We start from the raw sequence: 18426 nt of genomic DNA on the forward strand, positions 1-18426 counted from the left end.
CGAACACGAGACCAACCGCATCCAGGGGCGAGCGTTTTTTTTTATTTTTTTTTTTTTTATTATTCATTATCAAAATGTTTTCACACAGATTAAACAAACACTCACATTGCATAACAAATCCCCCAAAAAGAAGAGGACCCCAATGCATTTAATACAAAGTATACATCACAGTCCTATCTTGTCTTTCACTTCCCCGACATCCCTAATCCACCATTCTTTTACATGTATTCCCCTTTCACAGGTCATCATTCCTTATTTTTCAAAATTATACTTAAGCTTTCCATCATTCACTTCTATCAGTGTACAACCATCAACATGTTCTTTCATGAACATCTCATTATCTTTGTACACATATAACATTCCAACAACCCTCATTATATTCCTCTTCATAATTCCCCACACTCCATCCACTCTCCCCTCATAGTGTGCTACATTCCTTCTTATTTTCACCGCATATCTTGCCTGGCTTAAACATAGATTTAACATATCAACATTGCACCCATCCCTTCTCCCACTCAACCCAAACAACCACAATTCTTTCCACTCTAGACATTTTAACACCCCTTCATCCCAGCACCTGCATATCAATTCTTTTATTTTCCCAAAGAACCCCCTTAATTCCCCACACTCAAAAAACTCATGCATACAATTCTCCACTCCCACCTTACACACATCACATTCTCTCTTAACCTCTTTGTCAAACATACTTATTATTACATTGTTGAACACCCTGTTGTGCCTTAAACAGAAATCAAAGTGCTCACCCTCCACACTATTCCCTTTCACTCTCAGATTCACCCACATCTTTTTCACATCCATTCCCCCCATCACCTTTTCCCATACCTTTTCTGATGCTGGTCTCCTTGCATCCCCCTTCCCAAGGGTTTTGTATATCCTTTTCGTGCTAAGGTCTCCCAGCTTCACCCCTTCACCCACATATAGCGCTACCTCACTTTCGCCCCCTCCCACCTTCTTGCTCTCCACCATCCTCCTCCATTCCACCGGCATCCCCTCTTTGATGCTCTCCATCATGCCTTCCGCTGTCCTTCCCCCCATTAACAGATTATTTTCCCTTGTCCCATCAACAATAACTTGAGCCCTCATGAACCCCGGAACATACTCATAGACTAGGTCTCTTATTACCCTAAATCCAGCCCTCCACATTGGTAAATTAAATAATACTTCGCCCTCTTTCATTATCCTATAGTTTTGGAATATGGGTTGTTTCCATACCTGCTGCGCATTCTCACATTCATACTTCACATTCCCCAAGAACTCTCCCCACGCATTCATCACCTCCCTTTGAAAATCATTCATTCCATTCATCCACCCTTTCTTAAAGCGCATAAATATCCCACTGTCCCCACACCCCCCTCCTTTATTTATACTGTCTCTCAAAAATTCTTTCCACACATGCTTATTTCCCTTATTTAGATATTTTATCATCGTTTTAACCCTCATTGCTTTCATCTTCCTTTCCACATTTATTAGTTTTAGCCCCCCATCTTTATAGTCATTCTCTAGAACCTCCCTAGCTATCCTCACTCCCTTCCCCTCCCACATGAACTCACTCACTATTTTATTTACCTCTTTTATTACTCTGTCTGGCACCTCCATTACACTCATTACATAAACTAGCTTGCTCATGATGAGACCATTTACTACTATAACTTTCCCCCTCAGTTTTAATCTCCTCAGTTTCCAGAAGCTTAGGGTCTTTTTTAAACTACCCACCACTCCCTCATATTGCACATCCCTCCCCTCTCTGTCCTTCAAACCCACATTAATACCCAGTACCCTAATATATTCCTTATTCTCTTTTAAACCTAACTCCTCTCTCCCTACATCACCATTTCCCAGAACCATGTACTCTGACTTTTCCATATTAATTTTAGCCCCTGAAGCTCTTCCATATATCTCCACACTCTCTAAGACCCCTCTTACACTTTCCATGTCTCTTACGGTGATTGTATTATCATCCGCATATTGGAATACTACACTTATCCCTCCCCCCGGCACCATCACCCCCTTTACCCTCTCATTCTGTTGTAGCAAAGCCGCAAGGGGCTCCGCTGATAATGCATAGAGCATCGCCGATAGAGGGCATCCCTGCCGGACGGATCTCCCTAACTTAAATACATTTGTGATGATCCCATTAACCTTAACGCAACTCATGGCTTTCCTATATATTCTCCTTATCCACCCAACAAACCCCCTCCCAAACCCTGCTTTTACCAAAACCCTGAATAAATAAACGTGATTAACCCTATCGAACGCCTTGTTCAGATCTAAGCTTACCAACACCCCTCCTTCTCCACCCTTCATATGATTTACCGTGTCCCTAATACTACAAACTGTGTCACATATATCCCTTCCAGGAATACTATATGCCTGGGTGCTCCCCACCACCGCACCAATAACCCTCTTCATTCTATTGGATAACACCCGTGCCATAATCTTATAATCCCCATTCAACATACTTAACGGCCTATAGTTCCCTAATTTATCCCTACTACCCTTTTTGTACAATATGCTAATCACCCCTGTTGACAATCCGTCCGGCAGTTCATCCTTCTCTTCGAAGCTCTTAAACAACTCCTTCAACATTGGGACTAGCACAGCCTTAAATTCCATGTAGAACTCTGCAGTTAGGCCATCTAGTCCCGGGCTTTTATTTTTGCCCATGCCATCTATTGCTGCCTCTATTTCCTCTTTTCCCATCTCCCCTTCGCACAACTCTCTTCCTTCTTCTGTCAACACCGCCCTCATGCTCCCCAGAGTCTTTTCCAGGCTCTCTTTTTCATTAACTTCCTCCTGGAAGAGCTCTCTATAAAACTCTTCCACCCTCTTAACTATCCCTACTAAGTCTTTAATAATCTCACCCCCCTTACCCTCTATCTGCCTAATCTGATTGTTCCCCTGCTTCCTATTCTCCATCCCTAAGAAAAAACCTGTACATTTTTCCCCTTCAACTAAATATCTTGCCCTACTCCTGACGATTGCCCCCATACACCTCTCTCTTTCCACTATCCCTAACTCATCCCTAAGACTATTGTAGACCCCTAAATCTCTCCCTACCTCTCCCTCTATCTTCTCTGCTTCTTTATTTAGTTCCTCTTTTAACCTCTCCTCCCTCTCTCTCCCTCTTTTATTTCTTCCACAACTGAACTTTATGCTCATTTTTTTTATTTCTCTTTTTAGGCCCTCCCACCATTCTCCTTCATCCTCACCATCCATTTTCTCTTGCTTCCTTAACCATTCATTCATCATCTTTTTGTATTTCTCATCCTTAAGCAGAGCAGCGTTTAGGCACCACACCCCTCCCCCTCTTCCCTTACATCCATCATCCAGCTTAAAGCCAAGGATAACATGATCACTCAAGCTAGTCGTTGTATGTTTAAAAGTCCCCACCTTCCCACCTATCCTTCCCTTGCACAGCACCAAGTCTATCCTACTCTGCTTCAACACACCCCCCACCACCTGTTTTCTAGTATATACCCTCTCATCCAAATTCCTTTCTCTCCACACATCTCTTAAGCCGTTCTCCCTCATCAGTTTCTCCAATGCACCTCGTGAGGAGTCATTTCTATAACTCATCCCACCCGCCACATCAATCCTTCCACACCTCACATTGAAATCACCCACCACCACACAATTTCCCCCACACTTCCCATCCAGACCCTCAAAAAAACTCTTTCTTTCTTTCTCCACATTAGGCGCATGAATATTCATCAGTCTATACATTTCCCCCATATAACCAAACTCTGCAATAATCATCCTTCCTTTTCCATCATCCTCCACCTTTTTCACACTTTCCACTTTTCCCATTCTAAACAATATTGCCACCCCTCTTGCATTCAAACCACCATTATTGAAAAATACCCTCCCCATCCATCCCATTATCACATCACCCACACTTTCATTGTCCCAGTGTGTCTCCTGTAGGCATATTACATCAGCTGTACATAGCAGTAAAGCCCTGTCCCTTCTGTCCTTTGTTTTTAGCCCCCGGCCATTAAATGTACATATCGTCACCATTGCATGTAAAGTTTGAAAAAAAATTTCTGTTCCCACTTGTCCTTCTTTTCCAGGCCACAGCCGTTGAAAGAAACAATCTTCACCATTGTTATTTAAAGGGGATTAGCGTTGGAGTATTCCAAAAGTTCTCCTTCAGCTCACCTTTCGCTGTCCAGTTCATCTCCACCGACTCCTTTCACATTCTTCTCCACTTGTGAACGTGTTTTCACTTTCCCTCTCACGGTTATTCCTGATGGTTTTGAGTCACCTCCTCCGACCCTCGATCCCTCTCTCCCAGGCGTCATCGGACTCCTACTCCGTCCCCTGGTCCTCGGAACCTCGACCCGCTCCTCGATCTCCTGCTCTCCCACCGTCACCTCTATGATTTCGTCATCGTCCTTCAAGAGCAACGTAATCTCATCTTCCACTCTCTGCTCCCCCACCTTCTCCGCTTCTTCTCTCTCCTCCACCACCATCACCGATTCTCCTCTCTCCTCCACCGCCGTCACCTCCTCCTTCTCCACACCTTCGCCGTTCGGACTTTTCTTTCTCTCCGTCTTTGTTTTCTTCTTTTTCCCCTTCCCTTTCCCCACTGTCTGTGTCCCCTCATTTCCCTCCTCCGCTACCCCCTCATGTTGTCTTTTCTTCCCTCCTTCCTTCTGTTCCCCCCCTATTTCTTTCTGCCCCACCGCCACCACCTTCTCTCCCTCTATCACTTCCTCAGCCTCCTCATCCTCCCCCCCCCCCTCTTCTTTATCCACCTCTTCCACCTCCTGCTCCGCTTCCTCCTCCACATTGTACCTCTCCCTCTCCCCCTCCTTTTCAGGCCTGGCCTGTTCTCTCCTTCTCACCCTCTCTTCCCCAGCACAATCCCTCGCAAAATGCCCAACACCCCCACACCTGTAACATTTTATCTCCGGACACTCCCTAAAAATGTGCCCCGCCCTTAGACAGTTTCTGCACACCGCCACCTGTCTGTCATGTATGACCCTTACGTATTCTGCCCCCCCCTCCACTCTAAATTGTGTCGAGTACGGCAGTGATGTTACCTTCTCATTAAGAGAAACTTTGAGGAAGCGTGTCCCGTCCGCTATCCTCATCCCCTCCCTGGTGTTCTTTACATAACGTCTTTTGATGGGCGAAACCGCCTTAACCCCCCACTCAAACAGCCTCCTCAGGATCTGGTCATCCTCGATATATATCGGCATGTACATAAAGGACACCATCACCTCCATCGCAGTTAACTCCTCTGCCTTTATAACCACCCCCTTCACCCTCAGCCCCTCCAGCAATCTCTTCTTTCCCTCCACATATCTCATTGTCACCTCATACCTTTCCCCCTTCAGCCTGCATCCCAGCACCTCCCCACACTCATCCTGTATTTCACACAGCATGTCCAACATTGTAATCTTTCCCAAGCCCCCCTCCACCGTCACCGCCAGTGTCAGATCCGCCCGGTAACTAATGTCCTCATTCCCTTCTCCCACCCTTCCCCCCCTCTCTTTTACTTGGCTACTGCCCTGTTTCAAACTGTTTCTCTCTTTTTCTCCGTCCGTTTTCTTTCTTTGTCCAGGACCCTCCTCTTTCCTTCCGTCGTCTCCATTCACGAACTTTTGTCCTTCTCCCGTGTTCTCCCGGCTTTCCTCCTCTTCTGTTCTTCTCTGCGCACTCTCCTGTGCATTTTCTGACCCTCCGCTTGTCTTTAGAGCCTCGCCGCTCTTCCCTGCGCGTTCCTTAATACCTCCGCTGCTATTCCTCGCGCCCTCTTCCGGGTTCTGTTCCGCTCCGCAATGTCCTCCTCCCAGTCTCTTTGAAGCCGTTGTTGTGCTTGTTCCGGATTGAAATGCACCCATCTCCTCTTCTCTCTCCATAATTCCCTTCTTTCCAGCCTTTCCTTTCATTAGTCCGGCTTTTTCCGCCTCTCTTTCCTCCCGGCTCCTCTCATCCAGCTTCCTCTCCAGCAGCAGCTTCGCTTTCTCCTCTTCATTCCTTATATTTCCCATCATGCAGGCCGCCTCTCTTACATCCTTTCCTTGTGTAGAGCCCTCAGTATCCGTCTGCATTGTCGGTTTTCCTCCCGTTTCTCCAGCATGCTCCGCTGCATTCAGCTCGGCTTCTTCCGCTTTCTTCGCCGCCCCCCGCATTCCAGACATTCCAGACATTCCAGGATTCACGTCCTTATTCTCCGTTCTTTTCTCCATTTTCTCCACAACGCACCTTCAATGTTTGTCCCCCCAGACAGCTGAGCTGTTTGGGGGGGGGTTTTGCCGGAAAAGATCGCGATTAAAACGCTTGTTTTAAACACTTTGTCCCGTTTCCTCAGCAAACAATTGACCTGCTTCCTCCAGCACTCTCGCTGCGTTCGCGCTGTTGCTCCTCGTATTTTCTCCTCTGATGTTCACAAAACACGGTTTGAAAGTATCCCCCCCGACAGCAGAGCTGTTTGGGGGGCTGTTTGTCCAAAAATAAAGTGCAAAAACCGTCTTATTTGCTCCACTTTGTCCAAATTCGTCCCAAACTTTTGCGTCCACACATACACTGCTCACTCTCAATGCGCTCCTAGCGGGCGTGATCAGAGCGTTAACGCAGTGAGCCACTGGACCTGAGTACTCAAACATGCCTACTTGTGCAGCTTAGACACTCTGAATTCACTAAATGTACAACTTTTTCTCCATCAAAATGAACAAATGAGACATGAAATAACATCTACAGATCAAGACGAAGCGAATGGAAGCGGTCCCAGCCTCGTAGCTGTGAACAGCTGTGATCGCAGGAAAATGCTGTTACAAAGATTTCTCAGTATATCTCCGGGACATTTCCCTGGCTTTACCACCGTCACAATGGACAAACGAGACATGAAATAACATCAACAGATCAAGAAGAAGCGAATGGAAGTACCCCCGGAGTCATAGCATGTGTAAATCGTTAGCCTCGGTTAGCTCATTGGTTAGCCTCAGTTAGCTCATTGGTTAGCCTGGGTTAGCTCATTGGTTAGCTTCAGTTAGCTCATTGGTTAGCCTCGGTTAGCTCATTGGTTAGCCTGGGCTAGCTCATTGGTTAGCCTGGGTTAGCTCATTGGTTAGCCTGGGTAAGCTCATTGGTTAGCTTGAGTTAGCTCATTGGTTAGCCTCGGTTAGCTCATTGGTTAGCCTGGGTTAGCTCATTGGTTAGCATCAGTTAGCTCATTGGTTAGCCTCAGTTAGCTCATTGGTTAGCCTCGGTTAGCTCATTGGTTAGCTTGGGTTAGCTCATTGGTTAGCCTGGGTTAGCTCATTGGTTAGCTTCAATTAGCTCATTGGTTAGCCTCGGTTAGCTCATTGGTTAGCCTGGGTTAGCTCATTCCTCGGTTAGCTCATTGGTTAGCCTGGGTTAGCTTCAGTTAGCTCATTGGTTAGCCTCAGTTAGCTCATTGGTTAGCATCAGTTAGCTCATTGATTAGCCTCAGTTAGCTCATTGGTTAGCCTCGGTTAGCTCATTGGTTAGATTCAGTTAGCTCATTGGTTAGCCTGGGCTAGCTCATTGGTTAGCCTGGGTTAGCTCATTGGTTAGCCTGGGTTAGCTCATTGGTTAGCTTCAGTTAGCTCATTGGTTAGCCTCGGTTAGCTCATTGGTTAGCCTGGGTTAGCTCATTGGTTAGCATCAGTTAGCTCTCTGGTTAGCATCAGTTAGCTCTTTGGTTAGCCTCAGTTAGCTCATTGGTTAGCCTGGGTTAGCTCATTCCTCAGTTAGCTCATTGGTTAGCTTCAGTTAGCTCATTGGTTAGCCTGGGTTAGCTCATTGGTTAGCCTCAGTTAGCTCATTGGTTAGCCTGGGTTAGCTCATTGGTTAGCTTCAGTTAGCTCATTGGTTAGCCTTGGTTAGCTCAATGGTTAGCCTGCGTTAGCTCATTGGTTAGCCTGGGTTAGCTCATTGGTTAGCCTGGGTTAGCTCATTGGTTAGCCTGGGTTAGCTCATTGGTTAGCTTCAGTTAGCTCATTGGTTAGCCTCGGTTAGCTCATTGGTTAGCCTGGGTTAGCTCATTGGTTAGCTTCAGTTAGCTCATTGGTTAGCCTCGGTTAGCTCATTGGTTAGCCTGGGTTAGCTCATTCCTCGGTTAGCTCATTGTTTAGCCCTGGTTAGCTTCAGTTAGCTCATTGGTTAGCCTTGGTTAGCTCATTGGTTAGCATCAGTTAGCTCATTGGTTAGCCTCAGTTAGCTCATTGGTTAGCCTTGGTTAGCTCATTGGTTAGCTTCAGTTAGCTCATTGGTTAGCCTGGGCTAGCTCATTGGTTAGCCTGGGTTAGCTCATTGGTTAGCATCAGTTAGCTCATTGGTTAGCTTCAGTTAGCTCATTGGTTAGCTTCAGTTAGCTCATTGGTTAGAGAGAACGCACTCCCCTGAAAACTCCCCTTGAATTCCTCCAGACTCAGAAAATGTAAAAGTTCACCTTTTGGAGATCCATAGAAAAAGGGTGAAAAGTTTTTTTTTTTTGCCACAGCATGGATTCGAATACGCGACCAACCGCATCCAGGGACGAGCTTTAACGCAGTGAGCCACTGGACCTGAGTACTCAAACATGCCTACTTGTGCAGCTTAGACACTCTGAATTCACTAAATGTACAACTTTTTCTCCATCAAAATGAACAAATGAGACATGAAATAACATCTACAGATCAAGACGAAGCGAATGGAAGCGGTCCCAGCCTCGTAGCTGTGAACAGCTGTGATCGCAGGAAAATGCTGTTACAAAGATTTCTCAGTATATCTCCGGGACATTTCCCTGGCTTTACCACCGTCACAATGGACAAACGAGACATGAAATAACATCAACAGATCAAGACGAAGCGAATGGAAGTACCCCCGGAGTCATAGCATGTGTAAATCGTTAGACTCGGTTAGCTCATTGGTTAGCCTCAGTTAGCTCATTGGTTAGCCTGGGTTAGCTCATTGGTTAGCTTCAGTTAGCTCATTGGTTAGCCTCGGTTAGCTCATTGGTTAGCCTGGGTTAGCTCATTCCTCAGTTAGCTCATTGGTTAGCCTCAGTTAGCTCATTGGTTAGCCTCGGTTAGCTCATTGGTTAGATGCAGTTAGCTCATTGGTTAGCCTGGGCTAGCTCATTGGTTAGCCTGGGTTAGCTCATTGGTTAGCCTGGGTAAGCTCATTGGTTAGCTTCAGTTAGCTCATTGGTTAGCCTCGGTTAGCTCATTGGTTAGCCTGGGTTAGCTCATTGGTTAGCATCAGTTAGCTCATTGGTTAGCCTCAGTTAGCTCATTGGTTAGCCTCGGTTAGCTCATTGGTTAGCCTGGCTTAGCTCATTGGTTAGCCTGGGTTAGCTCATTGGTTAGCTTCAATTAGCTCATTGGTTAGCCTCGGTTAGCTCATTGGTTAGCCTGGGTTAGCTCATTCCTCGGTTAGCTCATTGGTTAGCCTGGGTTAGCTTCAGTTAGCTCATTGGTTAGCCTCAGTTAGCTCATTGGTTAGCATCAGTTAGCTCATTGATTAGCCTCAGTTAGCTCATTGGTTAGCCTCGGTTAGCTCATATGTTAGATTCAGTCAGCTCATTGGTTAGCCTGGGCTAGCTCATTGGTTAGCCTGGGTTAGCTCATTGGTTAGCCTGGGTTAGCTCATTGGTTAGCTTCAGTTAGCTCATTGGTTAGCCTCGGTTAGCTCATTGGTTAGCCTGGGTTAGCTCATTGGTTAGCATCAGTTAGCTCTCTGGTTAGCATCAGTTAGCTCTTTGGTTAGCCTCAGTTAGCTCATTGGTTAGCCTGGGTTAGCTCATTCCTCAGTTAGCTCATTGGTTAGCTTCAGTTAGCTCATTGGTTAGCCTGGGTTAGCTCATTGGTTAGCCTCAGTTAGCTCATTGGTTAGCCTGGGTTAGCTCATTGGTTAGCTTCAGTTAGCTCATTGGTTAGCCTCGGTTTGCTCAATGGTTAGCCTGCGTTAGCTCATTGGTTAGCTTCAGTTAGCTCATTGGTTAGCCTGGGTTAGCTCATTGGTTAGCCTGGGTTAGCTCATTGGTTAGCCTGGGTTAGCTCATTGGTTAGCTTCAGTTAGCTCATTGGTTAGCCTCGGTTAGCTCATTGGTTAGCCTGGGTTAGCTCATTGGTTAGCTTCAGTTAGCTCATTGGTTAGCCTCGGTTAGCTCATTGGTTAGCCTGGGTTAGCTCATTCCTCGGTTAGCTCATTGTTTAGCCCTGGTTAGCTTCAGTTAGCTCATTGGTTAGCCTCGGTTAGCTCATTGGTTAGCATCAGTTAGCTCATTGGTTAGCCTCAGTTAGCTCATTGGTTAGCCTTGGTTAGCTCATTGGTTAGCTTCAGTTAGCTCATTGGTTAGCCTGGGCTAGCTCATTGGTTAGCCTGGTTTAGCTCATTGGTTAGCATCAGTTAGATCATTGGTTAGCTTCAGTTAGCTCATTGATTAGAGAGAACGCACTCCCCTGAAAACTCCCCTTGAATTCCTCCAGACTCAGAAAATGTAAAAGTTCACCTTTTGGAGATCCATAGAAAAAGGTTGAAAATGTTTGTTTTTTTGCCACATGATGGATTCGAATACGCGACCAACCGCATCCAGGGACGAGCGTTAACGCAGTGAGCCACTGGACCTGAGTACTCAAACATGCCTACTTGTGCAGCTTAGACACTCTGAATTCACTAAATGTACAACTTTTTCTCCATCAAAATGAACAAATGAGACATGAAATAACATCTACAGATCAAGACGAAGCGAATGGAAGCGGTCCCAGCCTCGTAGCTGTGAACAGCTGTGATTGCAGGAAAATGCTGTTACAAAGATTTCTCAGTATATCTCCGGGACATTTCCCTGGCTTTACCACCGTCACAATGGACAAACGAGACATGAAATAACATCAACAGATCAAGACGAAGCGAATGGAAGTACCCCCGGAGTCATAGCATGTGTAAATCGTTAGCCTCGGTTAGCTCATTGGTTAGCCTCAGTTAGCTCATTGGTTAGCCTGGGTTAGCTCATTGGTTAGCTTCAGTTAGCTCATTGGTTAGCCTCGGTTAGCTCATTGGTTAGCCTGGGTTAGCTCATTCCTCGGTTAGCTCATTGGTTAGCCTGGGTTAGCTTCAGTTAGCTCATTGGTTAGCCTCGGTTAGCTCATTGGTTAGCATCAGTTAGCTCATTGGTTAGCCTCAGTTAGCTAATTGGTTAGCCTCGGTTAGCTCATTGGTTAGATGCAGTTAGCTCATTGGTTAGCCTGGGCTAGCTCATTGGTTAGCCTGGGTTAGCTCATTGGTTAGCCTGGGTAAGCTCATTGGTTAGCTTCAGTTAGCTCATTAGTTAGCCTCGGTTAGCTCATTGGTTAGCCTGGGTTAGCTCATTGGTTAGCATCAGTTAGCTCATTGGTTAGCCTCAGTTAGCTCATTGGTTAGCCTCGGTTAGCTCATTGGTTAGCTTCAGTTAGCTCATTGGTTAGCCTCGGTTAGCTCATTGGTTAGCCTGGGTAAGCTCATTGGTTAGCTTCAGTTAGCTCATTAGTTAGCCTCGGTTAGCTCATTGGTTAGCTTCAGTTAGCTCATTAGTTAGCCTCGGTTAGCTCATTGGTTAGCCTGGGTTAGCTCATTGGTTAGCATCAGTTAGCTCATTGGTTAGCCTCAGTTAGCTCATTGGTTAGCCTCGGTTAGCTCATTGGTTAGCCTGGGTTAGCTTCAGTTAGCAGATTGGTTAGCCTCAGTTAGCTCATTGGTTAGCCTGGGTAAGCTCATTGGTTAGCTTCAGTTAGCTCATTAGTTAGCCTCGGTTAGCTCATTGGTTAGCCTGGGTTAGCTCATTGGTTAGCATCAGTTAGCTCATTGGTTAGCCTCAGTTAGCTCATTGGTTAGCCTCGGTTAGCTCATTGGTTAGCCTGGGTTAGCTCATTGGTTAGCCTGGGTTAGCTCATTGGTTAGCTTCAATTAGCTCATTGGTTAGCCTCGGTTAGCTCATTGGTTAGCCTGGGTTAGCTCATTCCTCGGTTAGCTCATTGGTTAGCCTGGGTTAGCTTCAGTTAGCTCATTGGTTAGCCTCAGTTAGCTCATTGGTTAGCATCAGTTAGCTCATTGATTAGCCTTAGTTAGCTCATTGGTTAGCCTCGGTTAGCTCATTGGTTAGATTCAGTTAGCTCATTGGTTAGCCTGGGCTAGCTCATTGGTTAGCCTGGGTTAGCTCATTGGATAGCCTGGGTTAGCTCATTGGTTAGCTTCAGTTAGCTTATTGGTTAGCCTCGGTTAGCTCATTGGTTAGATTCAGTTAGCTCATTGGTTAGCCTGGGCTAGCTCATTGGTTAGCCTGGGTTAGCTCATTGGTTAGCATCAGTTAGCTCTCTGGTTAGCATCAGTTAGCTCTTTGGTTAGCCTCAGTTAGCTCATTGGTTAGCCTGGGTTAGCTCATTCCTCAGTTAGCTCATTGGTTAGCTTCAGTTAGCTCATTGGTTAGCCTGGGTTAGCTCATTGGTTAGCCTCAGTTAGCTCATTGGTTAGCCTGGGTTAGCTCATTGGTTAGCTTCAGTTAGCTCATTGGTTAGCCTCCGTTAGCTCAATGGTTAGCCTGCGTTAGCTCATTGGTTAGCTTCAGTTAGCTCATTGGTTAGCCTGGGTTAGCTCATTGGTTATCCTGGGTTAGCTCATTGGTTAGCCTGGGTTAGCTCATTGGTTAGCTTCAGTTAGCTCATTGGTTAGCCTCGGTTAGCTCATTGGTTAGCCTGGGTTAGCTCATTGGTTAGCTTCAGTTAGCTCATTGGTTAGCCTCGGTTAGCTCATTGGTTAGCCTGGGTTAGCTCATTCCTCGGTTAGCTCATTGTTTAGCCCTGGTTAGCTTCAGTTAGCTCATTGGTTAGCTTCAGTTAGCTCATTGGTTAGCCTGGGCTAGCTCATTGGTTAGCCTGGGTTAGCTCATTGGTTAGCATCAGTTAGATCATTGGTTAGCTTCAGTTAGCTCATTGGTTACCTTCAGTTAGCTCATTGGTTAGAGAGAACGCACTCCCCTGAAAACTCCCCTTGAATTCCTTCAGACTCAGAAAATGTAAAAGTTCACCTTTTGGAGATCCATAGAAAAAGGGTGAAAATGTTAGTTTTTTTGCCACATCATGGATTCAAATACGCGACCAACCGCATCCAGGGACGAGCGTTAACGCAGTGAGCCACTGGACCTGAGTACTCAAACATGCCTACTTGTGCAGCTTAGACACTCTGAATTCACTAAATGTACAACTTTTTCTCCATCAAAATGAACAAATGAGACATGAAATAACATCTACAGATCAAGACGAAGCGAATGGAAGCGGTCCCAGCCTCGTAGCTGTGAACAGCTGTGATCGCAGGAAAATGCTGTTTCAAAGATTTCTCAGTATATCTCCGGGACATTTCCCTGGCTTCACCACCGTCACAATGGACAAACGAGACATGAAATAACATCAACAGATCAAGACGAAGCGAATGGAAGTACCCCCGGAGTCATAGCATGTGTAAATCGTTAGCCTCGGTTAGCTCATTGGTTAGCCTCAGTTAGCTCATTGGTTAGCCTGGGTTAGCTCATTGGTTAGCTTCAGTTAGCTCATTGGTTAGCCTCGGTTAGCTCATTGGTTAGCCTGGGTTAGCTCATTCCTCGGTTAGCTCATTGGTTAGCCTGGGTTAGCTTCAGTTAGCTCATTGGTTAGCCTCGGTTAGCTCATTGGTTAGCATCAGTTAGCTCATTGGTTAGATGCAGTTAGCTCATTGGTTAGCCTCGGTTAGCTCATTGGTTCGATGCAGTTAGCTCATTGGTTAGCCTGGGCTAGCTCATTGGTTAGCCTGGGTTAGCTCATTGGTTAGCCTGGGTAAGCTCATTGGTTAGCTTCAGTTAGCTCATTGGTTAGCCTCGGTTAGCTCATTGGTTAGCCTGGGTTAGCTCATTGGTTAGCATCAGTTAGCTCATTGGTTAGCCTCAGTTAGCTCATTGGTTAGCCTCAGTTAGCTCATTGGTTAGCCTGGGTTAGCTCATTGGTTAGCCTGGGTTAGCTCATTGGTTAGCTTCAATTAGCTCATTGGTTAGCCTCGGTTAGCTCATTGGTTAGCCTGGGTTAGCTCATTCCTCGGTTAGCTCATTGGTTAGCCTGGGTTAGCTTCAGTTAGCTCATTGGTTAGCCTCAGTTAGCTCATTGGTTAGCATCAGTTAGCTCATTGATTAGCCTCAGTTAGCTCATTGGTTAGCCTCGGTTAGCTCATTGGTTAGATGCAGTTAGCTCATTGGTTAGCCTGGGCTAGCTCATTGGTTAGCCTGGGTTAGCTCATTGGTTAGCTTCAGTTAGCTCATTGGTTAGCCTCGGTTAGCTCATTGGTTAGCCTGGGTTAGCTCATTGGTTAGCATCAGTTAGCTCTCTGGTTAGCATCAGTTAGCTCTTTGGTTAGCCTCAGTTAGCTCATTGGTTAGCCTCAGTGAGCTCATTCCTCAGTTAGCTCATTGGTTAGCTTCAGTTAGCTCATTGGTTAGCCTGGGTTAGCTCATTGGTTAGCCTCAGTTAGCTCATTGGTTAGCCTGGGTTAGCTCATTGGTTAGCTTCATTTAGCTCATTGGTTAGCCTCGGTTCGCTCAATGGTTAGCCTGCGTTAGCTCATTGGTTAGCTTCAGTTAGCTCATTGGTTAGCCTGGGTTAGCTCATTGGTTAGCCTGGGTTAGCTCATTGGTTAGCTTCAGTTAGCTCATTGGTTAGCCTCGGTTAGCTCATTGGTTAGCCTGGGTTAGCTCATTGGTTAGCTTCAGTTAGCTCATTGGTTAGCCTCGGTTAGCTCATTGGTTAGCCTGGGTTAGCTCATTCCTCGGTTAGCTCATTGTTTAGCCCTGGTTAGCTTCAGTTAGCTCATTGGTTAGCCTCGGTTAGCTCATTGGTTAGCATCAGTTAGCTCATTGGTTAGCCCCAGTTAGCTCATTGGTTAGTCTTGGTTTGCTCATTGGTTAGCTTCAGTTAGCTCATTGGTTAGAGAGAACGCACTCCCCTGAAAACTCCCCTTGAATTCCTCCAGACTCAGAAAATGTAAAAGTTCACTTTTTGGAGATCCATAGAAAAAGGGTGAAAATTAATTTCTTTTTGCCACAGCATGGATTCGAACACGCGACCAACCACATCCAGGGGCGAGCGTTAACGCAGTGAGCCACTGGACCTGAGTACTCAAACATGCCTACTTGTTTAGCTTAGACACTCTGAATTCACTAAATGTACAACTTTTTCTCCATCAAAATGAACAAATGAGACATGAAATAACATCTACAGATCAAGACGAAGCGAATGGAAGTGGTCCCAGCCTCGTAGCTGTGAACAGCTGTGATCGCAGGAAAATGCTGTTACATAGATTTCTCAGTATATCTCCGGGACATTTCCCTGGCTTTACCACCGTCACAATGGACAAACGAGACATGAAATAACATCAACAGATCAAGACGAAGCGAATGGAAGTACCCCCGGAGTCATAGCATGTGTAAATCGTTAGCCTCGGTTAGCTCATTGGTTAGCCTCAGTTAGCTCATTGGTTAGCTTCAGTTAGCTCATTGGTTAGCCTCGGTTAGCTCATTGGTTAGCCTGGGTTAGCTCATTCCTCGGTTAGCTCATTGGTTAGCCTGGGTTAGCTTCAGTTAGCTCATTGGTTAGCCTCGGTTAGCTCATTGGTTAGCATCAGTTAGCTCATTGGTTAGCCTCAGTTAGCTCATTGGTTAGCCTCGGTTAGCTCATTGGTTAGATGCAGTTAGCTCATTGGTTAGCCTGGGCTAGCTCATTGGTTAGCCTGGGTTAGCTCATTGGTTAGCCTGGGTAAGCTCATTGGTTAGCTTCAGTTAGCTCATTGGTTAGCCTCGGTTAGCTCATTGGTTAGCCTGGGTTAGCTCATTGGTTAGCATCAGTTAGCTCATTGGTTAGCCTCAGTTAGCTCATTGGTTAGCCTCGGTTAGCTCATTGGTTAGCCTGGGTTAGCTCATTGGTTAGCCTGGGTTAGCTCATTGGTTAGCTTCAATTAGCTCATTGGTTAGCCTCGGTTAGCTTATTGGTTAGCCTGGGTTAGCTCATTCCTCGGTTAGCTCATTGGTTAGCCTGGGTTAGCTTCAGTTAGCTCATTGGTTAGCCTCAGTGAGCTCATTGGTTAGCATCAGTTAGCTCATTGATTAGCCTCAGTTAGCTCATTGGTTAGCCTCGGTTAGCTCATTGGTTAGATTCAGTTAGCTCATTGGTTAGCCTGGGCTAGCTCATTGGTTAGCCTGGGTTAGCTCATTGGTTAGCCTGGGTTAGCTCATTGGTTAGCATCAGTTAGCTCTCTGGTTAGCATCAGTTAGCTCGTTGGTTAGCCTCAGTTAGCTCATTGGTTAGCCTGGGTTAGCTCATTCCTCAGTTAGCTCATTGGTTAGCTTCAGTTAGCTCATTGGTTAGCCTGGGTTAGCTCATTGGTTAGCCTCAGTTAGCTCATTGGTTAGCCTGGGTTAGCTCATTGGTTAGCTTCAGTCAGCTCATTGGTTAGCCTCGGTTAGCTCAATGGTTAGCCTGCGTTAGCTCATTGGTTAGCTTCAGTTAGCTCATTGGTTAGCCTGGGTTAGCTCATTGGTTAGCCTGGGTTAGCTCATTGATTAGCCTGGGTTAGCTCATTGGTTAGCTTCAGTTAGCTCATTGGTTAGCCTCGGTTAGCTCATTGGTTAGCCTGGGTTAGCTCATTGGTTAGCTTCAGTTAGCTCATTGGTTAGCCTCGGTTAGCTCATTGGTTAGCCTGGGTTAGCTCATTCCTCGGTTAGCTCATTGTTTAGCCCTGGTTAGCTTCAGTTAGCTCATTGGTTAGCCTCGGTTAGCTCATTGGTTAGCCTTGGTTAGCTCATTGGTTAGCTTCAGTTAGCTCATTGGTTAGCCTGGGCTAGCTCATTGGTTAGCCTTGGTTAGCTCATTGGTTAGCTTCAGTTAGCTCATTGGTTAGCCTGGGCTAGCTCATTGGTTAGCCTGGGTTAGCTCATTGGTTAGCATCAGTTAGATCATTGGTTAGCTTCAGTTAGCTCATTGGTTAGCTTCAGTTAGCTCATTGATTAGAGAGAATGCACTCCCCTGAAAACTCCCCTTGAATTCCTCCAGACTCAGAAAATGTAAAAGTTCACCTTTTGGAGATCCATAGAAAAAGGGTGAAAATGTTTGTTTTTTTGCCACATCATGGATTCGAATACGCGACCAACCGCATCCAGGGACGAGCGTTAACGCAGTGAGCCACTGGACCTGAGTACTCAAACATGCCTACTTGTGCAGCTTAGACACTCTGAATTCACTAAATGTACAACTTTTTCTCCATCAAAATGAACAAATGAGACATGAAATAACATCTACAGATCAAGACGAAGCGAATGGAAGCGGTCCCAGCCTCGTAGCTGTGAACAGCTGTGATCGCAGGAAAATGCTTTTACAAAGATTTCTCAGTATATCTCCGGGACATTTCCCTTGCTTTACCACCGTCACAATGGACAAACGAGACATGAAATAACATCAACAGATCAAGACGAAGCGAATGGAAGTACCCCCGGAGTCATAGCATGTGTAAATCGAGACGAAATATCTCTCTCTCCCCCGCCTGCTTGCGAGGGGGAGGGGCAGTTTACACACACACGCAGCTGCTGCATGCAGCAACGCACACACAGGGAGGAGATGGCAAAGAGAACGCACTCCCCTGAAAACTCCCCTTGAATTCCTCCAGACTCAGAAAATGTAAAAGTTCACTTTTTGGAGATCCATAGAAAAAGGGTGAAAATGAAAAAAAGTATGCCACAGCATGGATTCGAACAAGCGACCAACCGCATCCAGGGGCGAGCGTTTTTTTTTTTTTTTCTTTTTATTATTTATTATCAAAATGTTTTCACACAGATTAAACAAACACTCACATTGCATAACAAATCCCCCAAAAAGAAGAGGACCCCAATGCATTTAATACAAAGTATACATCACAGTCCTATCTTGTCTTTCACTTCCCCGACATCCCTAATCCACCATTCTTTTACATTTATTCCCCTTTCACAGGTCATCATTCCTTATTTTTCAAAATTATACTTAAGCTGTCCATCATTCACTTCTATCAGTGTACAACCATCAACATGTTCTTTCATGAACATCTCATTATCTTTGTACACATATAACATTCCAACAACCCTCATTATATTCCTCTTCATAATTCCCCACACTCCATCAACTCTCCCCTCATAGTGTGCTACATTCCTTCTTATTTTCACCGCATATCTTGCCTGGCTTAAACATAGATTTAACATATCAACATTGCACCCATCCCTTCTCCCACTCAACCCAAACAACCACAATTCTTTCCACTCTAGACATTTTAACACCCCTTCATCCCAGCACCTGCATATCAATTCTTTTATTTTCCCAAAGAACCCCCTTAATTCCCCACACTCAAAAAACTCATGCATACAATTCTCCACTCCCAACT

At 45.7% G+C, this 18426-nt stretch overlaps 1 protein-coding gene across 5 annotated transcripts in view; it reads right to left on the minus strand.

The window, feature by feature from the left end:
• Positions 1–18426, minus strand: part of LOC307030360 (uncharacterized protein) — an 84482-nt gene that overhangs the window by 30751 nt on the left and 35305 nt on the right. Inside the window, exon 1 of one of the 5 annotated variants that reach the window (XM_079666730.1) lies at positions 4180–4504. The exons of the other annotated variants lie outside the window; for them this stretch is intronic. Coding sequence (XP_079522856.1) covers positions 4180–4493 — 314 coding nt within the window. The 5' untranslated portion in view covers positions 4494–4504. Of the gene's footprint in view, positions 1–4179; positions 4505–18426 lie in introns of those variants that run through there. 5 annotated transcript variants of the gene reach the window in all.

Source organism: Notothenia rossii (genome assembly GCF_949606895.1).
Source record: "Notothenia rossii genome assembly, chromosome: 1".
NCBI classification, from domain to species: domain Eukaryota; kingdom Metazoa; phylum Chordata; class Actinopteri; order Perciformes; family Nototheniidae; genus Notothenia; species Notothenia rossii.